At 50.8% G+C, this 15,510-nt stretch overlaps 6 protein-coding genes across 6 annotated transcripts; 2 read left to right on the top strand and 4 right to left on the bottom strand.

Annotated features, from left to right (window-relative positions):
• Positions 1-77: 77 nt before the first annotated feature.
• Positions 78-1,739, bottom strand: BX661DRAFT_221437 (THO complex subunit 1 transcription elongation factor-domain-containing protein; the record flags this gene model as incomplete). Its single annotated transcript, XM_051538833.1, has 3 exons — positions 1,285-1,739; positions 734-1,249; positions 78-692 (listed from the first exon to the last, which is right to left on the bottom strand). Exons 1-3 carry the CDS (start codon positions 1,651-1,653, stop codon positions 78-80), a joined length of 1,500 nt encoding a protein of 499 aa, XP_051394801.1. The 5' UTR covers positions 1,654-1,739.
• Positions 1,740-2,504: 765 nt separating this feature from the next.
• Positions 2,505-6,417, top strand: BX661DRAFT_174786 (uncharacterized protein; the record flags this gene model as incomplete). The annotated part of the gene is given in 9 exon segments (XM_051533916.1): positions 2,505-3,044; positions 3,281-3,872; positions 3,911-4,225; positions 4,297-4,319; positions 4,331-4,645; positions 4,663-4,987; positions 5,023-5,102; positions 5,147-5,712; positions 5,768-6,417. The coding sequence occupies 9 exon segments, from the start codon at positions 2,521-2,523 to the stop codon at positions 6,415-6,417; spliced, it is 3,390 nt and encodes a 1,129-aa protein (XP_051394800.1). The 5' UTR covers positions 2,505-2,520.
• A 417-nt stretch (positions 6,418-6,834) lies between these two features.
• On the top strand, positions 6,835-10,116 carry BX661DRAFT_139265 (uncharacterized protein; the record flags this gene model as incomplete). The annotated part of the gene is made up of 2 exons (XM_051532782.1): positions 6,835-8,128; positions 8,231-10,116. The coding sequence occupies 2 exons, from the start codon at positions 6,835-6,837 to the stop codon at positions 10,114-10,116; spliced, it is 3,180 nt and encodes a 1,059-aa protein (XP_051394799.1).
• Positions 10,117-10,203: 87 nt separating this feature from the next.
• On the bottom strand, positions 10,204-10,764 carry BX661DRAFT_195057 (GrpB protein-domain-containing protein; the record flags this gene model as incomplete). The annotated part of the gene is made up of 1 exon (XM_051537908.1): positions 10,204-10,764. One exon carries the CDS (start codon positions 10,762-10,764, stop codon positions 10,204-10,206), a length of 561 nt encoding a protein of 186 aa, XP_051394798.1.
• A 205-nt stretch (positions 10,765-10,969) lies between these two features.
• Positions 10,970-12,168, bottom strand: BX661DRAFT_174783 (lysozyme-like domain-containing protein). The gene is made up of 2 exons (XM_051533915.1): positions 11,908-12,168; positions 10,970-11,854 (listed from the first exon to the last, which is right to left on the bottom strand). The coding sequence occupies exons 1-2, from the start codon at positions 11,924-11,926 to the stop codon at positions 11,085-11,087; spliced, it is 789 nt and encodes a 262-aa protein (XP_051394797.1). The 5' UTR covers positions 11,927-12,168; the 3' UTR covers positions 10,970-11,084.
• A 1,567-nt stretch (positions 12,169-13,735) lies between these two features.
• Positions 13,736-15,442, bottom strand: BX661DRAFT_153 (pseudouridine synthase). Its single transcript, XM_051533246.1, has 2 exons — positions 14,029-15,442; positions 13,736-13,980 (listed from the first exon to the last, which is right to left on the bottom strand). Exons 1-2 carry the CDS (start codon positions 15,241-15,243, stop codon positions 13,924-13,926), a joined length of 1,272 nt encoding a protein of 423 aa, XP_051394796.1. The 5' UTR covers positions 15,244-15,442; the 3' UTR covers positions 13,736-13,923.
• Positions 15,443-15,510: the final 68 nt, after the last annotated feature.

The raw sequence follows: 15,510 nt of genomic DNA, 5'->3' as shown, positions 1-15,510 counted from the left end.
ATTTGAAAACGCTTTACTACCACAATTGCATTAATATATAGATATACATATCTCTCTACGCCTGCCTTAGTTTTATTTTACATTGCCGTGTCTACCTCCATCAGCATGGCGGACTCGCTCAGCGACTCGCGCACTGCCACTAGCGCGTGCGACGCAGCGTCAAGGCGGCGAAACATGTTGTCCTGGACGGACTCACGCAGTGCGCGCCACTGCATCAAGTCAGCCCTCGTCTGCTCAGAGGCCGTCAGCAGCTCGTAGTCGCAGTCCTCACGGCAGTACAGGTCCAGACTGGCCATGGCGCTGGCCAGCGTAATGCCCTGCTCAGCGCACCCCAGCGCCTCGACATCAGCGGCCACAGCCGGCGGCAGCGCCCACAGCGGTGCAGCACCCTCGGTAGGCGCAGCAAAGGCCACTGTGCCGTGGGCCAAGAAGCTGCGCGCCGCCGCCTGCATCTCGGCAATGAGCTCTGTGGGCAACAGCGGCTGCGGCTCAAACGGCTTGCACGATTCGGCCTTCCACCGGAACCAGCACGACTCATGGAACAAGATGAACTGAGCCGTGCGGCTGAACAGTCCGCGGTCGTTGGCGGCGCCGACGAGCTGGCCGGTAGCGCGCTTACGCAGATCGCGCAGCGCCGCCTGCTCCTCGTCGGTCAATGCAAAGCCGCCGGTCAGCGCTTTGTTCGTGGCCGACTCGCGCAGCACGCGCAGCCGGTCGCCGAAAGCGCCAGCACGTGGCGCACAAGAATCAGCAGCTGCAGGAGCACCTGGCACTTGACCTGCGCATCGCCCATCTGCATGCGCAGCAGCGACGGCGACGTCAGATGGCGCAGCGTCTCATTTCCCGTTGGGTCGAGTGTTATGGGCGGCGCACGCGAGCTGATCGTGCGCCGGAACTCGTCGACGGTGACCGTGGCAGCGCGAATGAACGCGGCCGCGGCGTCGCCAGTCTTGAGCATCTGCGGGTCGGCAAAGTAGCGCTGCAGCAGCCAAAAGTCGCTGTACAATGCGTCGCCGCTCACCGACTCCGAGGCGCGCGCCACGTGGCGTGTGTCCGTGTCGCCGCGCAGGTTGACGCCTGAGCGCTCCGAGAGCGCAAAGCTGTTGGCCACGAAGACCTGCACGCGGCCGGCAAACTCGCTCATGTCGGCCTGCGGGATGCGGCGCAGCAACCCGTTGCACATCTTGAGCATCACTATGCCCTTGCCGCCAGTCGCCACCACGCCGCGCCGCAGCAGCGACGCGCGCCGCTCGATGTGCCCGAAAACCGCCTGCGCAATGCCACGCCAACCGTGTCCATCGTCTCCTCGAGCAGCGTGAATGCCAGGCTGCTGTCGACCACCTCGGTTTTGCTGAGCAGCAACTCCTTGTCGCTGAGCACCGCGGCAATGTCAAGCAGCGATAGCAGCGGGACGAGCGCCTCTTCGGAGTCAATGTGCTGTGTTGCGTCGACCACGCACGTGTGTAGCACGTACTCGAGGTCGCGCTTCTGGCCGGATGTATCGTCGGCACTCTCCAGTGCCAAGCGCAGCGCCGATGTTATTTGGATGATTTCCTCGACGGCGGAGGCATCGTCTTTGTATATAATCTGCGCGTCGATGACTGCGGCAACCGCCTTTTCTACGAGCTCCCGCAGGCTGGGCTTGTCGTCCATGGTATAAAAGCGATAAAGTGTGTTTGCAGCTGTGTGGATGTGAATGAGTGAATGGAGTTGCAAACTAGAAGGTATTGTTTTTTCGCGTTTCGGCGATTTGAATACATATTGCACAGTCGCAGCCTTTTTCGGTGAATGGGCCTGCGCACGTGCATATAATATTGATTTATTGATTTATCGATTAACTTTATACGTAATTTAGGCTGTGAGCGCGGGTCAGAAGACTGGTGGGCTAAATATAGCAAAGTCAACTCTGTTCCATGCATTTTGCCACCATTGATTTTGACTGAGCATTTGCGTGCTCCCCCATTTTTAAGGCTTGAGAAGTCAGCACTGTGCCTGAAGAATTCTGGAACCCAAAAGGGAAAAAAAGAATGGGAAAGCAGGATCTAGCACGATGGGATCTGCACTCTCAGTCAAATTAAGCTTGATGGGCTGCTTGTGGACTATATTCACTCAGTCGCTCACATCGCATCGCATCGCATCGCATGGAAAAAACACATGCAATCCAAGTCCTAATTGAACGCAAAAAAAGTGGAAAATATAAATGAATACGAACTAAAAAAGGGGGGTTGACGAGATGCGATGTTTTTTCCGACAGTGAAATGTTGCCTGATGCGCTTGGAGCATGCGACGCTCTGTCCCTTTTTTGCATGGCGTGGATTTCAATTCGATTTGGCATTTCGAACCACTTTGAACTCGGAAAATTCAAGCAGTAGATACAAAGTGAGCAACCAAGAACTAAAATAAAATAAACCTGCACACACACAATAGCTTTTATTGTCAAGAAAAAAAGACTCGCTTGTGATCATCCCTTTCGCTGTGCATTTCTTTCACTTTCTTTTTTTTGGGCTATATTGGATTAGAATGACTTTCTTGCCCTTTTCCCTTTTCGCTTTTCTCTTTCGTTGCCTGTTATTTTTTCTTGCCATTTTCCGGCTCCGCTACGCTCTTTTTCTTTTTCTCTTCTTTTCCTTTTTATATTTATATCCTTTTTATTTACATATACTTCATATTGTTGCATACGACCACCATAACCAAAACCACCATTATCATCACTTGTTTTATTTTTATTATTACATAATTTACCCAATTCACACATATTTTTCTGGAAGAAAAACACGCAGATACGCGCGTCTTGACACAAACATGGCGCTAAATCCCAGAGATGGATCCTCGGATGCCAACCAGTCAGTGCTCCAAAACATTCTTGCGGGTATTTTCACCGATAACAGCCAGACCAGTCAGCAATACCTGTCGATTGTTGGCCTGCTGTACCAGGCCGGCTTCAATATTGGAGCGAGCGCGGGCGCTTTGCTTCTTTTTATCTTTCTGCGGCCGAATAACCAGCGTGTATACGCGAGGCGCTACAAAGCGCTGATTAACGACAGGTACGTTGTATGAATGTGAATATGTTTTTTTTGCAAATATGCAAGACTGGCTAGATGGACGGACGGACCATCACGACGAAAATTAAGCTTTGATGGTCTATTTTATTTTATTTGATGTCCACACTTGCAGTGCCAATCAGAACCAGAACCAGAACCAGAGCTAAAACCAAAAATAATAATAAATAAATCAATATTGTATTTTTTATTCCCTGTTTACTTTATGTTTTTTAATGTAGACGCAAGCCGCCGAAAATCAGTCGTGGACTATTTGCGTGGGTGCCTATTTTATGGCGTGCCGACGAGCAGTACCTGCTGGAAACAGTCGACATGGACTCTGTTCTCTTCTTGCGCTTTCTCAAGCTTGGAATGTGGATGATGGGCATCTTTGGCGTCCTGGGCATGTGCATAATAGTTCCAGTCAACTATTCGAGCGGCGACAACGCGAACGTCACCGGAAACTTGAAGCAGTTTGCGCTCCTATGGATCACACTGTACCACATCACCACACTGGGCGTCCTCTCGCTGCACGTTGTGGCGGCTTATATCTTCACAGCCATTTTCTTTTATTTTATTTGGCGCGAGTACAAGCACTACATTCGTATCAAGCAGGACTATTATGCGTCGCCACAGTACCTGCGCAAGCTCCAGTCGCGCACAGTTATGGTGTCCTGTGTCCCGCCCCAGATGCAAACCGACAGGGCGCTGCACGCTTTTGCTTCCAGCCAGTGTACGGCTGTGAAGCCCACGCAGGCATCAATTGCGAGAAAAATTGGCAGGCTACAGGAGCTGGTCGACAAACACGAGCAGTCCGTGCGCAAGCTCGAGAAGGTCCTGGCAAAATACCTTGCCGGTGATTACCAAAAAAGCCGCGACCCAAGATTAAGGTATCCGGTGCCATGGTCGATGCCATCGAGCACTACACTTTGGAGATCGAGTCGCTCGAATCAACCATCAACCAGACGCGCCGCGAGATGGAAACGTTCAACCCTACTAGTATCGGATTTGTGTCTTATCCAACGCCGCAGATGGCCCATGAGGCGATGAAGTTGCTGAAGTCGCTGAAGAAAGTGTCGCCGACTACGACGCAGCTGGCCCCGCACCCAAAAGACATTATCTGGAGCAACGCACAGATGCCAAAGGGCAAGCGGATCGGCCGTCTGTGGAGCGCTCGGCTTATCTCAGTTTTATTTTGTTTATCGCGTTCTGGCCGGTCGCCGCACTGACGTTCATTGGAGATGCAATCAATATCCAGGTCATCTGGCCCAAGACGCAGGGGTTTTCACTAGGCACAATACGATGACGACAATCTGGCAGTCATCGTTTTCGCCGTTGATCCTGACGCTCTACTACATATTAATCCCGCACGTCTTCCGTGCCATCAGCCGGTACCAGGGCATTTCGACGCACACAGGCGTTGAGCGGGCAGTGCTGAAGAAAATGTACGTATTCTATTTCTTGTCCAATATCTTCGTGTTCACCCTTGTCGGTGTGATTGTGCGTGGGGTTCTGGAGAAGTCGTTGAGCGGGGAGGTCATAGCATCGCTGGCGCACAATTTTGTGCAGTCGCTCAACATGAAAGCGCAGTTCTGGACCTCCTACGTGTCACTCAAGGGTTGAGCGCCATGCTTGAGTTTGCGCAGCTCATTGGGTTGATCAGAATCTTCTTCATGCGGTATACCAGGGATCTGACGCCACGCGAGCTGCGCGATCTGACAAAGCCGCCTGAGTTCGACTACTCGCCGGTGTATTCCCTGTACCTGTGGGTGTTTACCATCGGCATGTTTTACTCGCTGTACTCGCCCATCGTGCTGCCCTTTGCCTTCCTCGACTTTGTCCTGGCCTATTGGGTTTACAAGTACGCTGTCATGTACGTGTACCAGACGCGGCATGACACTGCCGGAATTATGTGGCGCAACGTCATTGACCGGATGATCGTGTCTATGGTTATCTTCCAGACTACATGATCTGCTGCCTCAAGGCACGCATGGACGAGTTTACTGACAGACTTGATGAGGTCCGCAACATGCAGCCGATCATTACATATTTATCCCGCTGCCCGTCATCACCTGTATCATTGGCTTTATGATGCACCGTTGGATTAGTCGCAAGACCAACTATATGATGGAGACCGCAGAAACGGGCAGTAAGCTCGACATAGACAATATGATTGACGAGGACGCCAACGTCGACGAGACGCTGGGCGACAGGTTCCTGCACCCGACGTTCTCGCAGCCACTGAACACGCCGATGGTCGATAAGCGCATTCGCCACCTGCTGCCCAAGATCTACCGAGGCAGAGTATCAGTGCAGGCGGTCAGCGCGACGATCCGCCGGGCACTCAAGGCAGCGGGACCGGCGGGAGACGGTGAGGTCAAATTTGCTGGCAGCTTTGGCAATGCGTCGACATTGTTTGGCTCGGATATGCCCGATACGGACACCGTGATGGACGAGCGCGACCAGCGCGATTTCGATGGCGCCACGACACCCATGCCGTTCATGAACCCAGGCTCCGCATCCACTGCGGTCAGCGGCGGGTATGGCAAAGGCTTGGTGCGCAGTTTCTCGGTCGAAAGCAACGTCACTGGGCATGACCCTATTGAGATGGTGCGGCTTGGGTATGGGAAGAAACACGGTGCCAGTGTGGAGAGTAGCCAGGCGGACCTGCTTGGTAATGCGCAAATGTCTTCGTGGTCGTCGGATATATCGGATGCCGAGGTAACGAGTTTGCAATGCACCCATGTCCAACCCGTCGATTGACCGGTACGGAAACACCTCGATGGGCTGGATTAACCATGGCGGCCAGGACTTTAACCGCGTGGATCAGTATGATAACAGCGGCAGCAGGAATGAGAGCAACGGCGAAATGTACCCTATGCTGTATATGCAGGGTAGTGTCGCTAGTTTCACGAGTAACACTGGCCCCGTTGGTCCTCGTCCGCCATCAGCACAGCGGCCGACGATTCGCCAGCCACAAGGATACAGGACTTTGCCGAATGTGTTGGTCAACAATGGCTCGGCCGAGCCGATTCAGCAGCACCAGCAGCAGCAACAGAATCCTGGTCGGTACGGGCAGCCTGTGTCGCAGGGTAGAGCAGCTGGCGTGGTCATTAACTATAATAATAACAATGGCAGCGGCGGCGGCGGCGGCGGCGCTGCTGGTGGAATTCCTGCTGCGTCTTCGTCACAGGTGCTGAGCGCGCCAAGGACTAACCATGGCCAGCAGAGCTTTATTCCTCAAGACGAGGAGTGGATCCCGATGAATTACAGCATGCAGCAGCTGGATCAGAACCAGAACCAGAACCCGAGCCAGGATTATCAACAAAACCAAAACCATCAGAACCAGCAGCAGCGCAATGTTCCTCGCTGGGAATAAAAAACACAGTCTAATTTTCTTATTCCTATCTTTTTTATTATTCCTTCACTAAATATCCATTCATTTTTTCAAGCATCAAAGCGGCAAAGCAACATGAATAAAAAATGAAAGCACAAGTGACGTGCCGAGATAAAATAAAAAAGTTTAAGTTTAGAATTTTATCCCCCCGCATCTTTTCTTGGTTATTCATCTTTTTTTGAACCTTTTTTGTTTCTATTATTGCATTTCTATTATTTTTCCCTGCTCCATTAAAACTCTCGATTTGCCACCCCCACTTCCGGACCTACTTTTGAGATGAGCAAACGTCGGTCGGCAGCCTCGCGAAATGGCGAGACAATTCCAATGCAGCGACTCGACAACAGCAGGACCTCCATCGACAGGTCGCACAGCAGCCTGTCGTCAATTGACACGCCGCTCATGGCGTCAGCATACGATTTGGACGAGCCTGAAATACACCGGGTCAATTTCGAAGATACAGCACCGTTAAACGGCAACAGCAACAGTAGCAAAAAGGGAAGACAAGGAGCAGGGAGCGCGCGCACAGAGCCGCTAAACCCACTGGACAACTCATTCAAAAAGCAGCGGTATCCGGGCAATGTCGTGAGCAACAACAAGTACAACTTCTTCACGTTTCTGCCCTTGGTCTTGTTTGAGCAGTTCAAGTTTTTCTTCAATATGTACTTTTTGCTCGTTGCTCTGTCGCAGTTTGTGCCACAGCTGCGGATCGGGTACCTGTTCACATACGTTGGCCCACTGGTGTTTGTGCTAGCAGTGACCATGGCCAAGGAGTGGCACGACGACCATGCACGCAAGAAGAGGGACAACGAGGCTAACTCACAGCGATACATGCGGCTGACGCCAGATGGGCCACAGGTCATCCCCAGCAAGAAGATCCGCGTGGGCGACCTAATCATCATCGAGAAGAACCAGCGCGTGCCGGCCGACATGGTGCTGCTGCGGACGACCGAGTCGTCAGGCGCCTGCTTTGTGCGCACCGACCAGCTTGACGGTGAGACCGACTGGAAGCTGCGCGTTGCCGTCAACGCGACGCAGAAGCTTGCCGACAACCATGATCTGTTTGCGCTGCACGGCTCCGTGTTTGCCGACGCGCCGCACAAGGACATTTATGACTTTGTTGGTACGCTGACTATCAGCGCCGGGTCCGATGACACAGCAAATTTGCCGATGACGGTGCCGCTGGGCGTCGAGAACACCATGTGGTCGAACACTACGCTGGCGTCGGGATCGGCCGTCGGGTATGTTGTCTACACCGGCAAAGACACGCGCGCGGCGATGAACACGGGCCACGCAAAGACCAAGGTTGGAATCCTGGACACTGAGGTCAACCGGCTGTCCAAGATCCTGTTTGTCGTCACGCTGGTGCTGTCACTGGCTATGGTCGCGCTCGACGGCTTCAAGGCCGTCTGGTACGTGACGCTGTTCCGCTTCCTAATTTTGTTCTCGTCGATCATCCCCATCAGTCTGCGCGTCAACCTCGACATGGGCAAGTCGTTCTACTCGATGGGCATCGAGCGCGACAATAGTATCCCTGGCTCGGTCGTGCGCAACAGCATGATCCCTGAGGAGCTCGGCCGCATTGAGTACTGCCTGACCGACAAGACCGGCACGCTGACCTGCAACGATATGGAGATGAAGCGCATTCACATGGGTGTCATGGCCTACACGCTTGAGACCTCCGATGAGGTGACCCGTCAGGTGCGCGCCAACCTACGTGACCGCGGCATCACCGGCGCCAATGCTGATTCTGTGACCGCCGGCAGCTCAACCATCGGCGCCGATGCGGATCCGGGAGGCAGCAGCAGCAAGCACTCGGCGCTGCTGGCCAGGGGCCACGGCAAGGCGCGGCGCGACATGCCGCAGCGCGTGTTCGACATGGTCGAGAGCCTTGCGCTGTGCCACAACGTCACGCCAGCCGAGGAGGACGCGCCAGAGTCGCATACGCACGATGGCCGCGTGGGCCTCGGTGTTGCCCGGCCAATGGCATACCAGGCATCGTCGCCCGACGAGGTCGCCATTGTCAAGTGGACTGAGCACGTTGGCGTTGTGCTGGCCGAGCGCACACTGAGCACCATCACGCTGCGGCTGGACGCGTTGATCCCAGAGTCGCAGGCCGGCATGGGAACGGCGCCAACGCTGACGTACGACGTTTTGCAGGTGTTCCCGTTCACCAGTGAGTCCAAGCGCATGGGCATCGTTGTGCGCAGCCGGCTGTCTGGCGAGATCCATTTTGTGCAGAAGGGTGCTGACGCCGTTATGACGCGAATTGTGCAGTACAACGACTGGCTGGACGAGGAGTGCGGCAACATGGCGCGCGATGGCCTGCGCACGCTGGTGGTTGGCCGCAAGCGGCTATCTGCTGACGCCTACGCCCGCTTTGAGACTGCGTACCAGCACGCCAAGGTCAGCATCGTCGGCCGCGCTGAAGCCATGCAGCAGATCGTCGCTGACTACCTTGAGAGCGACCTGGAGCTGCTCGGCCTGACCGGTGTCGAGGACCGGCTGCAGGACAATGTGCGTGCGACGCTCGAGCTGCTGGGCAATGCCGGTATCAAGGTGTGGATGCTGACCGGCGACAAGGTTGAGACTGCCACGTGCGTCGCTGTCTCGGCCAAGCTGGTGCGCCGTGACCAGCTAATTCACGTCATCGCCGGGCTCAAGGCTGCGCATGAGGTGTCTGACGCGTTGGAGACGCTGCGCACGCTAGGCGACTGCTGCCTGATCATCGACGGCGACTCGCTTCACTTGACGCTGGACTTTTACCGCGACGAGTTTGTGCAGCTGGCCGCAGGGCTGTCGGCTGTCGTGTGCTGCCGCTGCTCGCCGACGCAAAAGGCAGACGTTGTGCGGCTGATCCAGCGCTACACTGGCAAGCGTGTGCTGGCCGTGGGCGACGGCGGCAACGATGTGAGCATGATCCAGGCTGCAGATGTCGGCGTCGGGCTGGTCGGCAAGGAGGGCAAGCAGGCGTCACTGGCCGCAGACTTTTCAGTCAATCAGTTCTCATACCTGGGCCGTTTGCTGCTGTGGCACGGCCGCAACAGCTACAAGCGATCTGCCAAGCTGGCGCAGTTTGTCATCCACCGCGGCCTGATCATTTCCATTATGCAAGTGGTGTTCTCAGCGCTGTTCTACTTTGCGCCTATCGCATTGTTCCAGGGCTTGCTCCTGGTCGGCTACACGACCGTGTATACGATGGCGCCTGTCTTTTCGCTGGTGCTTGACCGCGACGTCACCGAGGACATTGCCATGCTGTATCCCGAGCTTTACGCTGACTTGACCAAGGGCCGATCGTTGTCGTACAAGACGTTCTTCACGTGGCTGCTTATCAGCATCTACCAGGGCGGCGCACTGATGATGATTGCCGTGTGGCTGTTTGACACCGAGTTTATCCACGTCGTATCCATTGCCTTTACAGGACTGGTGCTCAATGAGCTGCTGATGGTTGCCCTGGAGATCCGCACGTGGCACCGTTGGATGATCTGGTCTATTCTCGGATCCCTGGCCATCTACATTGCCTCGATATGGGTGCTGCCCGCGTACTTTGACGTGTCGTTCATCATGTCCAGGGCCTTTGTATGGAAGACCATTGTCATCACGGCCGTGTCCTCTGTCCCACTGTATATCATCAAGCTTCTACGCCGCATCTATGCACCTCCGTCGTATGCCAAGCTGGCTTAACAACAAAAAAATGACTATTGTAGCGAAGTAGTCAACAAAAAAGCATTTATTCTTTCGATTTCAATTTCAATTCATTTCTATGTTTTATCAGGTACGGCGGCAGGTTGTCGAGATCCCAACCGGCTCTTCGGAGGATATCCAGAATGAGCCCGGTTTTTCCAAGTTGTAGTGGTACTGGCCATTGATCCTTTCAAACCACTTCTTCGCTAGGCTGCGCTTTAGTTCGACATACTCGTTGCGTGCATCCTCGTTGTTTCGCAAATAATCCAAAAACATTTTCTTCCGCAGATGCTCGTCGCTGCCCACCTGTACCATGTGAGCGTGGTACCCGAGTTTTCTAAAATACTCGCGCCCCTCGATTCCGCACTGGCCCTTGTGCACGTAGTTGATGTGGTCCATACCCTGGATGCACTGGTTAAGCTGGCTAAAGTCATTGACCAGAATTTCAATGTCAATGATGGGCTTGGCTGCCATACCTGGGATGCTGGTGGACCCGATGTGGCCGATGCTCACGACCAAGGAGCCGATGGCTTTGTGAATGTTTTGCTGCTCGAGTTTGAAGTTTGTCGCCCATATCGGGTTATAGTCGCATACGACCAGCGGCTCTATATATTTCCTTTGTCGCGTGCGCAGAAAGTGCAATGCCATCTTATTCGTATTCAACAAGGTGAGGTGATAAAAGTAGACCAGGTCAATTTTTTTAGGACATTGCACAGGAAATAAAAAACAAACATTGATTGGACCTTATGATAAATTATCAATAACCGCGTATATTTCTTGCTTATTGGAAGTCTTGGCTAAATGTCACATGTGGATATACTCTATTCAATTTTTTCTCTCATATAGATGCTTTCGAGTCATTCCTATACTTTGTTTATTTCATTGCAAATGGTATTTATATTGGGAGTCTAGAGCCAAAAAATAGAAAATGAAAAATGAATCTGTAAAATAAAGTATACCCCTACCATTCAGTTTTGGTTCGGGTTAATATCAAGCGGGTTAAACGAGTTGGCGCAGGTGATATCTCCGACCTCTCCCTTATTATTCAGCACATCAAGCGTATCGGCCCAGTCGAATTGACCATTTTTAATAATGTACTTGAATGAGTTGATATTGGCCTTTCCGTGGGTGTCATACTTGGCTCTGACACCAAGGAACAGCTTGAGCCACTCAATTTCATCGATGGAATATCCATTAATACTGAGGTTGCTTTCAGAGTCGCCTGTCTTGTCGCTGGTCACCTTCTTGTTAGTCTCTTTGATGATGCCGCCCAGACTGGTCTTGCCGCTTCCCGCGCCACGAGAAACAGCCGTATCGTAAAATACTGCCTGGCTAACACTGTATTTGAGACCGAGTTTGTCGGCGGAATTTTGAGACGGAGTGAAATACAGACTATCGTAGACTGTGCCCTGCGCGGAAATGAACTTTGCATCCAAAGTAAGGGCCGTCCAAACATCGCAGAAGTTTTCGAGTCCAACGATGGAACCACTTCCAGACTCTGCTCTTTCGGCCAATACCTTGTCATACTTGGAAAACGCGTCCTCGTCATTGGTCAACTTGTGGTAGGCTTGAATAACATCCCAAGTGTCGCCAGAGGCAGTGTTGAAGTTTGCTATTCCAGATGAGTAGCCACTGCCGTTGCTGTCCGCCTCACAATTGCCATAAGGTGACTTGATATCGCCAAACTGGAAGACGTTGGTCAGTTGGAAGGCTAGGTTCTTGGGACAGTCTGAAAGGCCTGCTTTAACAGAGTTTGATAAAAAATAGTAGCAATGGCCAGGACTGGAAGACGAATAAAGTTGGAAAGCATTTTTTAAAATACAGGCTTAGATTTTGATAAATGTTGCAAAATATATTGGAATAAACTAAGGTATAATATGATAGATGAAGATATTTGGGGAGTTCTGAGACGCCTTCATCCCTATCTATTTATAAAACTTGGTATTCAGCTATTTTTTGTTGCTCAGAACGGTCACTTTATTTTTCAAACTGTTTATAATCATTTTCTTGTAATTGTCACGTTTTATTCCTTTTAAACAATTTTTTCAAAAAATTGTTTACTGGACAATACAAATAAATCAATAATACAAAAAGCAAAATAGCTCTGTAATAAAGATAATTGCATTGGACGTGTGTCGTATGTTTCCTTTAAACATTGTAAAAGGAAAAGCCATTCTACATTTGATTCAAAAATAAAAAGAAAAAGAAAAAGAAAAGAAAAGAAAAAATGAATAGCGGGAGTAGCTCCTTTTTTTGGCAGGTCAAAAGTGTCATGTGAGAGAGGGGGTATGTGAGCACTACTCCAGTAGTGTTAAAACTAGGGTATGGCTTTATAAAAGGGTTTTAATACCAATGTTTCTAAATTACTACCAGCGCCGGCCTTGTCTTATGTATGCATCTCGTCGCCTTTGTTGTGCACATTGCCAACTGTGCACTCTGTTGGCGAGAACTGGTTATTCTGCGAGCAGACTGGTATCTTGGGAAGTTAATGATGTGGTTTTCGCATAAGTGCACTCATGCGTGTGCATTGCAAAATGGGGAGCATGTCTGGGCATGATTATAATGCCTCCCTAATTTATGCCTGCATGATCCAATCAATGCCCTGTCAATCGGCATGCAGATGAAAACTTGTTTCGCGATTCACAACCTCAACATCCACTTCCATATCCTCGAGTTGCACAACACAAGTAAAATGCTATCAAATTAAAGATAAAATGAATATATTAGAAAATTAAGGTATTTTTACCTTCATGGCGGGAAAACCCCAATATATATCAAAAGCAACCTGTAATAAGTGCCCGGCATCTCCTGTACCGCACACATGTACACAAGTAGCAAAACAAAAGACAGCGGCAAGACAAGTGCTATTTTGATGCACCCCGAAATTGCATCAATTTCTACTATCATCAGGATCTGGGAAAAACAGGTTTAATCATAAACATCACACAACTTTGCAATTGATGTAGCTGGATCAAAGCATCAGGTGAGGTCCTGCATCTGCCTGATGCATCTGTGCGTGCCTACGTGTCTCAGCCTGGGTTGCTGGTAAAATGAGTTAAACTAATGAATGCTGCCTTGTTTACTACCGATTTAAAGGTTATTGGAATTTATTTCAAACTTAGAAGTTAAAAGTTAAAGTTCTGTTTTCCTTAGATGCCGAGGACTAGCTTTTAATTTATACCAGCTGAAAGCATTGTACGTAGTCGGGTTTGTCTAGTCAGAGACAACCATGGCAACAACCATATATAATATGTTTATTGTCATAAATGATTAAACTTGCTGCATAACACAGTGACCAATCCTGCTGCGTAACAGCTGGCCTATAGGTCACCGCCCCTCTGTGGGGTTCTCAACAATGTATTTTTTTTTTAGCTATTTATCAAAATTGTGTAGGCCAACTCCAAAACGGCATATGGTTGGCGTTGCAGTGAATGGCGCTACCGGTTATTTATTAATATGATGATCAAAGCTACAACTGAGTACCCTTCACAGTTCTAGTGTTTTAGGTATACCAGCTTGATATTTAGACTATTTCATGTGAGCGCAGTCATGTTTCAAGTTGTGTATGCCAACATAAAAAAGAGACATTTAATAAAAACAAGGTGGTTACCTGTTTGACAAGTATGTCATGTAGTTATTCTTTGGATTGCGAATTTTAAAATTTTGTTATATGAAATTGATAATAAATGAAAAACAAAAAAAAGAATAATTTTATTTATAAAATTTAATCCTTCTTCGACTCCTTCTTGGCCTTCTTAGCCTTCTTAGCCTCCTTCTCGGCCTTCTTAGCCTCCTTCTCAGCCTTCTTTACCTTTTATCGTCCTTCTCAGTCTTCTTCTCCTTCTTCTCGCTATCCGACTCCATCTCAACATCCGAATCCTCCGCAGCCTTACGCTTAATAGGCTGAGCAACATCAACTGGAGCAGCCGTAGGCATAGTAGGGGGAGCATCCGAACCACCAGCAAAGTCCACATACGATTTGGACCAATCCGCCGGAGTAGCCTCATTCTTACGACCAAACTTATCCAGCTTTCCATCCTTGATCATCTTCTTTTTCTGCTGGGCCATTGGCCCAAGTCCCCACTTACGCGGGTAGGTGTCGCGCTCCATAATGACACGCTTAATCTTGGCAACCACACCGTGGTCGCAAGTGGCCATGACAGCGGTGGTCATCTGGGCAATGGCAATAGCGATGGCTTCGCCCTTGGTGGTCATCAGGACAACCTCATCGTTGATCTCGATGTCGTCCTCGAAACGCAAGAGTCCGGGGATCATCAGACGGGCACCGTAGCAAATGGCGTTGACGGATGAGTCCTTGACAACCACGCGCTTGAACCCAGTCAGCAGCCATTCGAGAGGACGCACGACGCGACGCAGGTAGTCCTCGTTCTTGGTGTTATCATACACCCACTGAGCATCCAGCACATCGTGCATAGTCACGAGGTTATCAGACTCAGTCAGAGCACCAGACCGCACACGGCGGAGCTCCTGCATATGGCCGCCGACGCCAAGAAGAAGACCCAGGTGGACACACAGGGTACGGATATAAGTTCCGGCCTCGCAGCTCACCCAGAAGACACCCAAGTGACGATCATTGTCAAACTCGACCAGCTTGGACTCATAAATAGTGCGCACACGCAGCTGGCGCTTAACAGCGGAAATCAAAGGCGGGCGCTGGAAGAGAGCTCCGGTGAGAGTCTCGACAGCCTTGGCCAGAGCCATCTCATTATCGAGGGCGTCGTGGAGCCGCAGTACACAGACGTACTCCTTACCGGCGCTCTGCTGCGACTTAACCAGGCGCGTGGCGCGGTCAACGCAGACAATCAGACAGCCGGTGACCTTGGGATCAAGCGTGCCGGAGTGTCCGGTTTTCTCCACACGCAGGATACGCCGGATCCAGGCGACAACCTCGTGCGAGGACGGGTTGGCGGGCTTGTCCAGGTTGATGACTCCGTAGCGGACGTAGTCCTGGAGGTTACGCTTGAGCGGTGTGCTGCCAACCGGGATGGGCGTGTAGTGTCCGGTGCGCACGTGCAGCTTGTCGTAGTTTTTCAGCAGGTACGGCCACTTGGAGGTGTCGATCGGGGCAACCTTGGCCTCGGGCTTGATGCTGTAGTCGTCGCTCATTTTTTATGGAGAAAGATAAATATAAAAAATAAAAAGTGTAGAGATTTAAATATTAAACAACAAATAAAAATAGAGAAGCTGAAAGGAAAAAATAAAAAAAGTAAAAAAAAAACTTTTACTCATAAATTTCCAGGCTTTGGTGCAAGACAAAGCCAGAACTGACAGACAAGACAAGACGAACAAGCAAGCAAGACTCAAAGAAGAAGCAATTTTTTCTTTGCCAATTTTTTTTTAAATAAGACAAGGATCAAAATCATCAAAATCATC

The sequence above is a fragment of the Kickxella alabastrina genome (genome assembly GCF_025024165.1).
Source record: "Kickxella alabastrina strain RSA 675 chromosome Unknown BX661scaffold_1, whole genome shotgun sequence".
NCBI classification, from domain to species: domain Eukaryota; kingdom Fungi; phylum Kickxellomycota; class Kickxellomycetes; order Kickxellales; family Kickxellaceae; genus Kickxella; species Kickxella alabastrina.
This window is presented reverse-complemented; position numbering and strand designations above follow the sequence as displayed.

Coding starts and splice junctions, on each gene's coding strand:
- BX661DRAFT_153 (XM_051533246.1), bottom strand. CDS start 15,243: ATGAGCGACGACTACAGCATCAAGCCCGAGGCCAAGGTTGCCCCGATC. Junction 13,981..14,028: donor CTACGGCTGCTCCAGTTGAT/GTTGCTCAGCCT, acceptor TCGGATGTTGAG/ATGGAGTCGGATAGCGAGAA.